This window comes from Physella acuta, unplaced genomic scaffold, assembly GCF_028476545.2.
Source record: "Physella acuta isolate Inbredline_101_S28 unplaced genomic scaffold, ASM2847654v3 ptg001138l, whole genome shotgun sequence".
Taxonomy (NCBI): domain Eukaryota; kingdom Metazoa; phylum Mollusca; class Gastropoda; family Physidae; genus Physella; species Physella acuta.
In genome coordinates, this window is record NW_026732655.1 from 117,137 (window position 1) to 127,821 (window position 10,685).

At 39.1% G+C, this 10,685-nt stretch overlaps 1 protein-coding gene across 1 annotated transcript; it reads right to left on the reverse strand.

Annotated features, from left to right (window-relative positions):
- Positions 1-6,619: 6,619 nt before the first annotated feature.
- Positions 6,620-7,708, reverse strand: LOC131956234 (thyrotropin-releasing hormone receptor-like; the record flags this gene model as incomplete). The annotated part of the gene is made up of 1 exon (XM_059320655.1): positions 6,620-7,708. A coding segment is annotated over one exon (1,089 nt), but the record flags the coding sequence as incomplete, so codon positions are not given.
- Between the last annotated feature and the right edge of the window lie 2,977 nt (positions 7,709-10,685).

Consider the following 10,685-nt stretch of genomic DNA (forward strand, 5'->3'; position numbering starts at 1 on the left):
GATCCTGTGTATAAAGGGGAGTTCACTCACTCCTCCATAGCGACGGATTGGCCAGAATAATTTTTCTTTTTTAAAAGCCAATTTTTTTTTTCGGTTCCGTGGTTTGTTTTTTTTCTCTTTTGAGCGACCTTTACACCGCCTAGCCAATTTGGGGGCGGAGAAATTAAAATTTAAAAAAGAAAATGTCCGATCCTTCTTTTATCTTGTCAACTCTTTTCCTCGTCTGATCTTTCGGTAATTTTTTTTTTGACGATAGTTTAAACCACCATTAAAAATTAATTTCCTCTGATATTTTAATTAAATAACTCCCTCAATAGAGCAGCGTAGAGCTGAATTTTAATGCGTGGAATAAAAAGCTGAAAGTGTAGAAAGTGGAGGTTTAAGTCCAATAGCGGCGTAGAGGAAAGAGAACAAACGTATTTCTGTAGGCATGGCTTACGTTGTGATTTGTGTGTGTTGAGTCAGTCCGCTGTGTGAATCACAACCCTCTAGTCATGCACGTGAAATTGTTACCCAGTAAAACACGTGTGTTGAACTTTGACCTGTCAGGTGCAATTTGTGATAGAGGCGCATTAATAGAAACACCACTCATTCACAAACTTACAGACACACTCACTAAAATCCTATACTGGACAACCTCCTCACCCACAACCGAACCCCACACAATTATTTGAATCATATACTAGACAATCTCATCACCACACACAATATAGAACCAATCTTTGTACAGATCTTATACCTCTTTTGTATCATTGTATTATTGTTGAGTTATATGTATTTTTTCTAATATTTAGGAAGAGACCCATGCTTTTCTTTATAGTTATTTAAATAGTCGAGTATAATTTATTTTCTTCTTTTTTGTGCATTATTACATAAAAGCTTGTTATTTAAACGTTTTTTGGTAAATTTTTTTTTTAAAAATTGGCTCCAGCTTGAATAATCACATTCACAAATCTTAAGATAATTCAAAGTTTAAGAAAGCTAGACAACCGGTTTTCCGCTGGAAAACGGTCAGTCTAATATAACAAGTAAACCTACACCTCAGCCAACACGAATGACTAGGGGATATGGAAAATAACATTAACATCATTTTTAAATGTATTTTAGCATGTTTTTGTATTTCCTTTTTTATGACCTGTTCGAACAGATATGTCTCAAGTATGTAATATTTAAGTTTCCAATGAGCTATATAAATTTCTTAGAAACATATGTAGTATTAGTGTCGGTTGCATGAAGCTCGCAGTTGGACTTAGGTTTAAGACATACATGAGTTCAATATACACTAACGGTTAACTGGCACACATTTAGGAAATAGAAGCGGCTGGACAGAGAAATGGTCACCTATATTTCTCCTGAGCTCAGAGAAGAAACAGGTAAACTCTGCTCTAACTGTCCACTTTTGAAGGGACCACGTCATTTTTGAAAAAAAGTTTCACTCTAAAGATAACTGCGTTTTTTATCAGTATCACTGTTAACACAATACCCAATCATAATTAGGCGTCATAAGCCAGCTATTAAAAACAACAAGATGTGACTAAAATATTGTTTTCGTTACCGTATGTTTAGAGTAGCGTCCCTTTTGTTCATAGATATTCTCATCTAAAAGATAGTCTTGGCTTTGTTGTAAATATAAAGACACAGAGAGCTGTGTGGTTTATATGTTGTAATTGAAATCCGAGCACATAAATCAAGAATATATATATATATATATATATATATATATATATATATATTTATAGGGTATATCTCGTACAACAAAAAGCACTGTCCATCCATCTGGATAGGTTAATACGATTAGCGGAAAACAAAATGTAATTACTTCATTAGATGATGAGATTGTTGAATTAAAAATACATTTTTTTGTTTTAAAAAGCCTTTGAATAAATCATTTATCTGCCCCACCTCGAGACTCCAGCTATTTGTTCCCGACGAAGTAAATCCTCTAAACTTATATCCCAACGATATGCTACCTCCCACTCATCCATAACTCTCACCTGATTACCCCTATAACGTGCACTCCGCCACCACACGTAACACCCACCGCCATCCGCTACTCACAGAAAAAAAACGAACGCTATGTAACTACACTTCAGCATTTACTCATCCCTCACATAAGCCGCCGTTATGTTGTAAAAATTTGGCTCCGTTTTCGGATGGATTCAAGGTTAGAGTGAAATTCAACGACTCAAAAAAAAAATAAAATAAAAATAAAATAACAATGGGTAAAAAATGATATTTAATTAAGCTATTTATTTGATTACGGGGATTATAAAATAATGCTAAAAATATGGTTTAATTTCATTATATTGTTAAAGAAAATAAGCGCAATTAAAACCATGAATAAACTTTTTGTACTAGTGCTAGCACATACCAGCATCACAGGGTAAACTACTCGAAAATGTTGATATCACTGTGCTTATTCATTTCTTTTAGCACTATTTATTAATAAATCTGGAATGATCTCCCCTAAACGTTCTCGAATCTATCCTAATCTATAAAAGGCCCCGTGCGCTCTTCTCTCTCTCTCTCTCTCTCTCTGTCCGCAAAATATTTTCGCCGGACATCACGTCAGAATCGGCAGCGATATATGGATACCTTTCTACGGACTTTTGTTGAAAATAATATGTTAGATGTTTTAAATGTATAACCACACTTTTATTGAAAGAAGAAAAATAAAAAATAAAGGCGTATTCGGATGTAGAGAAACAGTATTTTTTATGCAACCGGAAAGGCATTAATAGATGTGAAAAAGAACACATAAAACTGTGACGTCACTAATGTCTATACATTAACTAATGACGTAATATGCCGTGTTTAGAAAAAAAGAAATGAACTATTTCATTCAAATTTGATTTAGATCTGCGTACACTATGAAATGTATACAATACAATTTTTCCGGCCTAAACTCATAACATTTATTTTATTTATTTGGATTCTAGATCTAGAGATTCTAGATTTTAGATCTAGACTAGATCTAAATCTACGCAATAACTAGATGTAGACTCTAAGATCTAGATTTAGCCTTAGACTCTAACTACTCTAGAATCTATTAAAAAAAAAACTTTTCTATATTAGGCCTAAACTATTTCAAGACTTAATTATTTTATACAAAATCTTTGTTTGGAACTAGCTAATTTGGGATAAAAAATTAATTTGAAAGAATAGGCATATTCGCGTAAGTTAAGATTTTAAAATACGTCTTTCATTCTCCATGTTTCAAAGGTGCCTAAATAGCTGAGATGATAGTGCACTTATAACCACGCAGGTGGTGCGGGTTCGAGACACACCAAGTCAAACTTGGTTATTAATTTTTTTTTTTTATATGTGAATCTTCCGATTTTAGACTATATAGATAGGAACTACTTCCTTCCAATTTGATTTAGATCTAGATCTAAAGATCATCAAGACGTACGCTACGAAATGTATACAATTTTATCGGCAAAAGTAATACAAATTACTTAAAAACAACATAATGACCATTGAATAGCCAGATTTTTAACGGAATCATATAAGTCACTTAATCAGTGTGTGCCTGTGTTAAATTAAATGTGTCGGATATTTAGCTAATTAGTTATTTCTTAGCTTTGCTACTAATATCGTTCAGCGTGTAGTAAAGCACATTGCGTTTTGACTAATAACTATTTCATAAATTATTTTTCTCAAACAAGAACATTTTAAAATATATCTGACCTCGACTGACCGGCGCCTTATATGAGCTATAAATCGAAAAAAATGTCCACGTAGGAACCTCTTCATAACTCCTGAGGTCGTAGACCGACCCTCTGGCGAATTAATTAAGCATTCAAATTCTCAATGTTTTCGAGAGCCTAAGCGAAGCTGGGCAGCATGCCTAGTATATATATAATTATCTTCTAGGAGAACATAGAAAATACCAAGCTGTAAGCGCGCCTAGCAGTCCCCTCTCTTCATCTCTAGGCTATCCCCACCCCCCTCCCCCCATCCCTACATGGTCTGATGAGCTGTGGTTCACGCTAAATGTTTACAATCGTTGAGCCGGGTTTAGTGACGGCTATTAGGGGCAGATAATTTAGTTTGAACCGATTTTAAACTTACAAGAGGTAACTAAGAGGAGGCTGCTTTCACGGGGGGGGGGGGGGGGGGGGGGGGGTAGGGTAGTGGTTGGAGGAAAGGAGGGAGGGAGTTATCGTCCTTAACGACCTACTAATAGTGTTTTAAAGCAAATATTTTCAGTGGCAGCATTGGTACTGTCAAATTAACGCATTATGAATTACTGAAATGTAGAAAATAAAACAAGTAAATAGCGGCGTATGATTAGCGGCGTATGATACGCCGCGGGTCGGCTCGTGTTCTTATATATCACTACGGGGGATGACACTTCGGGATATAGACATGATTTTTAATTCATTTTTAATTACTAAAACTTTTTAAAATAGAATAGAATATCGGAGAAAAAATGAATTGCACACCAGGTGAACGCCAAACAATCTGTGTATAATAGTGCGGAATATTATTAGTATTTTATAAATTCACATTCGCTTTTTTGAGAAATCAGAAATAGCGTAAATTACTACTTCCGGTCAACGAACATTGCTCAAAATTGGATAGAAGGCAGATAATTGGATCGTTTACTTACATGTGAAATCTCGTTTATTTATCCAAAACAGTAATCAAGTTATATGCTTTTGAAAAACCAAAAATCGTATAGGTTCCACTTCCGTTTACCGGAAATCGCTGAAAATTTGATACAGAACTTCAAATTTGGTAAAATACTTGTATGTGGAATTTAATCAACCTAGCTGTAAAGGTACTTAAGTTATCGTGTTTACAAACATACACACATACACACACACACGCAGACATATGGGCAGAATTGCAAAGCCCAGTTTTTCGACTCGATTAAACATAGAACACCGACATTTTGATAATTCTGCATTTATAATGTTTGCACGATTAAAATAAGTCCCCTATACTCCGTATATGATGAAGTGCTGAGGTGTAAAACGGTGAAAACTTTCAAAACTTCATGTGATTTTTGTGCACGATTACAATATTTCCTCTATACCATGTAGCCTATACGTTAAAGTAAAAAGCTGATATCTGCATTTACTTATTTTAATTTTAAAAAAATACCTAGTTTGAACGTGTTAGGAAAATGCAGTACGTTGCTGATGTTCTGATCTTTATAAGTTCAGCAATTGGATTACTTCATATAAATATTAATATATATATATATATATATATATATATATATATATATATATATATATATATATATATATATATATATATATATGTATTTAAACCCTGAAATTATTTGTAGTTTATTGATCGACAGATCAAAAAGCTTGCTATGTATTTAAAACTGTCACACGAATATACGATTACTACATTGAAATAACATATATTTTGACACAATACTTAAACAAACTGAGCTCTTATTTTTACAATTATTTTATTTTACAATAAGTATATCAAGAGATAAATTGATATTATGACGAAACAATAGAACAGACAGTCTGATCATTGGAGCAGCCTCTACTACGTAAAGCTGATCTTTTGAACAACCTGTTCAACCGAGCTAATGATATGCTGGAGTGAGTGGAAGATAGATCATTATTATATCATTGCTTATAAGATCTGATTTAATGTTTTTCTGATAATATTTAGTTCAAGCTGGATATTCCTTGTGCGGCACATGAAAATATATTATTGAGATAAATGGTCATTTTATGTATGATGGCTGTTGGGGTTTGATTTGACCTTGTGTTGTGTCCAAATTAGAGTATAGCATCACGTGGGACGAGATGACACCACGGATATGGTCGCAAATGTCACAATGACTACCGAACATGATGTCACAAAATGTCAAAATTCCACGATGCCAACATACCGAAATGTCAAAGAGTATAAAAAATTTAAAAACAAGTCCGACTCAGCACAAATTAAAGTTAAACATTTCTTCCCAGAATGCTTCATTGATTTTAGTTCGCGTGACAAAACACGGTACGTAACTCCTGATTTCACACACGTTGTCATGGCAACACGCGATACGATAAGTCCTCTGGCGAGATTAACTTCATTCATAAATCAACGTCTTTGTATAAGAAAATGAGGTTGTTTTGTCTGGGGAAAATGTATCTGGTTCCCATTGATTTACTCAGGTAAACTTTGATTCGGGACGGTTACCTGTTTACATCCCTTTTGGAGTGCAATTTCCTTGGCTTGTTTTTATGTTTTCACATATTTTTGGCTAGTCAGGTAAACATACAAGAACATTCGGTCACGTGACTGTTTCTTATTAATCAGATTTTGTTACAAGTTCGATTCCGGGTTTAAATCCGTAGAACGTCTGAGAGTCCACTCAGCTTTGATGGGTACCTGACTCGAGTTAGGGAGAATAAAGACGGCTGAGCATAGTGCTGACCACACTATCCATTTATATGCCGAGGTCACAGAAACAAGTGAACTAACTCTACTTCACCTTTCCCATAATCAAAAAGGAACTTTTACTTTTACATATAATATGCGGTCTTAATATTGAAAAAAAGTGAATTTGTGATAAAATATTATTTGGGTTTATTGTTTTCACCACAGATGTCATCTGCTTTGATGTCATACGCTCAAATGACATTCGTTGCTACACCCACGTGTCATGAGTGGAGGGGGGACTAATCTTTTTAAGACTGTCCCCAATGTCGGAAGTTTTTGAGGGGAGGAGCCGGAAGTTGTGGGAGTTTGTGGAGAACCGTTTCTTGTCCTGGGGGCTCTCGCACGTGTGGTAGTCATGCGCGTGGGGGACGAACAGGCGTTTGAGCTCACGCCGGAAGTACGCGCCGGTGATGGAGTAGAGGAAGAAGTTGATGCAGTAGTTGATGTAGAAGATGGCGCGTGCGATGAAGGTCACGCCCCGGAAGTAGATGATCTCGTCGAGGTCCTGCAAGGACACGAGCTTGACGAAATTCGAGGACAGGAAGACTTTACACCACGTGGCGAAGTAGGGCAAGTTCAAGGCCACAAAACAGAAGGAGACGATGAGGAGGATGATGGTGAACTCGAGCTTGATAGCGCTCTTCTCCATTAGAGTCCGGATCAGCCTCTGTTGTCTGTTGTGGAGGAAGAGCGTTCGGATGATGCTGATGTTCAAGACGGATATGATGACGAAGGGGACGAATGTAATGCTGACGGCGTAGATGGAGTCGAGGATAAACGACAGCTGTTTGTATTTGGGGTTGGTTGTGCAGGCTTGACCCCACATATCAACATGATGGGACACGGTCAGTAAAGGTTTGAAGATGTTGACTAACAAAGCAAGCACCAGCAATCCTGCGACAATCCTTTTAGTGCTGGACAGCGTGCAGATGTGCTTACGCCGCAAAGGGTGGCACACGCCAATGTATCTTTCAATCGTGAAAGCGACCACCAACCAAGCAGATAAAAATCTTGAAACGTAATGTAAATACATAATCACGTGACAAGCTCCGTCGATATGTAAGAAAGAAACATGTGACCCGGAAGTAATGACGCGGAGTCCTCGCGTCAACCACTCGTAGAGAACGTAGAAGATAAGGTTGATGATATCGGAAAAGGAGAGTGCGGCGAGGTAGGTACTGGCGGAGAGGTGTCTCATGTTCTTGGAGAGGAAGACACACAGCGACAGGGAATTCCCGACCATACCCACCACGAACACCATGGGCGTGAAGTAGGCGTAGAACATGCTGCCCACCAGCCACGTCGTGATGTGTTTTACGGCTCCCACCTCCTCCTGCTGCTCGGAGCTGCAGTTGGTGGAGTTCCTGAGCAGCTCCGAGACGAGGATGTTCATGAAGTTGGCGGACGAGCACGACATGTTTGGGATGGATGTCGTCTGCTGGAAAGATAAACAGATTTACAAAATCAAATTTTGATATGTGTACATACACAGGGGACGGAGTGGTCTAGCGGTAGAGAGCTGGACTGCTAATCCGTAAGTCTCGAGTTCGAATCCGGGTTCAAGTCAGTAGACCGTCCCTAGTCCACCCAACTTACGTAAAGGCGGCTGGGCATAGCGCTGACCACACTATCTCTTCATATGCCGAGGTCACAGAAACAGGTGAACTCTACTTCCCTTGACCCATAGACTGTCAGGTTTGAAAGTGAATGTTTACTTTCTATACATACAAAATTTACTATAATATGTCATAAATTAATAGATAACTCAATTTTGTATGCGTCTTACTGCCCCCCCCCCTCCCCTAATCGAAACTCGTTTACACCCCACCCCGAAGCTCGCCTCCCCTCCTCTACACCACCCTTGAAAGGAATATAATTTATATGCAACATATATAGTTCAGTCTTCTTCCCCCTTTCCCTTTCCCTGAGAAATTTAAGTCCGCTCCCCTAAAAGTTTCAAGTGAACCCCACCCCATACAGGAAAAATGTTTGAACCTATGGTCGCATGAAGTTCCCGGTCGAGTTCCTACCTTATCGGCCACCAGGCGACCAAACACGCTCTCTCAAAGTTTTCAAGTGAACCCCCCCCCCCCCCCAACCACACACGGGAAAAAAGGTTTGAACTACTGTTCGCATGAAGTTCCCGGTTGAGTCCCTATTCTCCCTGGAGTTCCTACCTTATCGGCCACCAGGCGACCAAACACGCTCTCTCAAAGTTTTCAAGTGACTCCCCCCCCCCCCCCACCCAAACCACACACGGGAAAAAAGGTTTGAACTACTGGTCGCATGAAGTTCCCGGTCGAGTCCCTACCTTATCGGCCACCAGGCGACCAAACACGCTCTCTCACAGTTTTCAAGTGAACCCCCCCAACCCCATACGGGAAAAAAGGTTTGAACTACTGGTCGCATGAAGTTCTCCCTGGAGTTCCTACCTTATCGGCCACCAGGCGACCAAACACGCTCTCTCAAAGTTTTCAAGTGAACCCCCCCCCCCCCCAACCACACACGGGAAAAAAGGTTTGAACTACTGGTCGCATGAAGTTCCCGGTCGAGTCCCTACCTTATCGGCCACCGGGCGACCAAACACGCTCTCTCAAAGTTTTCAAGTGAACCCCCCCCCCCCCAACCACATACGGGAAAAATGTTTGAACCACTGGTCGCCTGACATTCTCCCTGGAGTTCCTACCTTATCGGCCACCAGGCGATCAAACACGCCTTCAATGGCGACATCGATGGTGCTGTCGTAGTTTGTGGTGTCCATGACAGGCTTGTTGGTGTGGACACACGGGAAGGAACTCTTGACGAACGTGGTGCCGGCTAGCTGCGACCTACCGACCTACTGTCGTGATCTCACTAGTCTTGTTGGTGTGGACACACGGGAAGGAACTCTTGACGAACGTGGTGCCGGCTAGCTGCGACCTACCGACCTACTGTCGTGATCTCAGTGTCTCTGTCCTCAGCATCGCTCACTGGAAATAGGAAACACAATGCGTGTGAATACAATAGTTCGTGATGGAGGAAAGCCTTCAATTACTTAGCTATGTAATTATCTCATGGCGGGCGAGGTTTTTTTTTTTTGTTCCGAGAAAATATTAGGTGTGAGTGACCGAACATGCATTTATTTTTCTTTAGTCCAGCAGTGGCATGCACTAGGGGGGGGGGGGGGGGGGGGGAGGAGTTGCCATCCCTGGTTGGTGACGCTATTTCGGGGGAGGGGCAGAAGGGGGGGGGGGGGTGGGGTGGCACGAAGTGGAAATTGAAAACATTGGTAACGTTTTCTCAGATAAAGTAATAATTCTTTGTGGTAAAGTAACTACTTTGGTAATCACAATTTATTATTGGATCTTAACCTAAGATAACCCTTACCTCAACACTAAATACTAACACTAACCCTAATCTTAATCCTAGCTTAATAACGTAATCTGAACCCAAACCCAATCCCCAACCCTGACAAACACTAACACGAACCTTAATCCTACTCATCACTTAATCCTAACACGAACCCTAACCCAAACACTAACCCAACATCAATCTTAACCCTAACTCTAATCCCACTCTAACCCTAACAAACAACACCAACATCAACATCAATCCTACCAGCAACATACTAAGACAGTATTCCATTAAACTTTAAACGAAACACCAAAAACAAAAGAAAAGGCATGCATCTCAGAAAAAAAAAACGTTCTTAACCCCATTTCATGCCAACTTCCAATCAACCTTCTCATTCATTTAAATTTAGCACGATTCCTTTACCGGTGGATATAAAATTACTTCCCTTCTCGCACCATTTTTATTTACTTTAAAATAAAGCTACAAAATGTTTTTATTTAATTTTTTTTCTAGCAAAATGTGGTCCGCTTTTTTTTTTTAAAATCCAGGAATACAAGACAAAAGATCACTGACCTAACAAAAGAAACAGATTTAGAAACGGACAATGATGCAGACGACCAAAACAACGACTCCCATTGGTTACACGCGGGGGCAAGTCACGTGACTAAGACAACGTGACCTGCTCTACTCAAATAGACGGATGATCTCCCCGCTATTATCGTCTGGTAAATATTAAGCCGTGGTCAGGAAACATAAAGGATGGAAATTCAATGAATGTAAAATATTGATTTGGAATTATTTAGCTTAAATCAAAAACATGGATAGGATTTCCTTTTTCAACTTGATGGGTAAGGCTAATTAGTTTTAATAATTAGCCTCGTCGCGTATTGAACTAGTGATGTCTAATAGGTATTTTATAAGGGAATTCAAATGGTTGTATT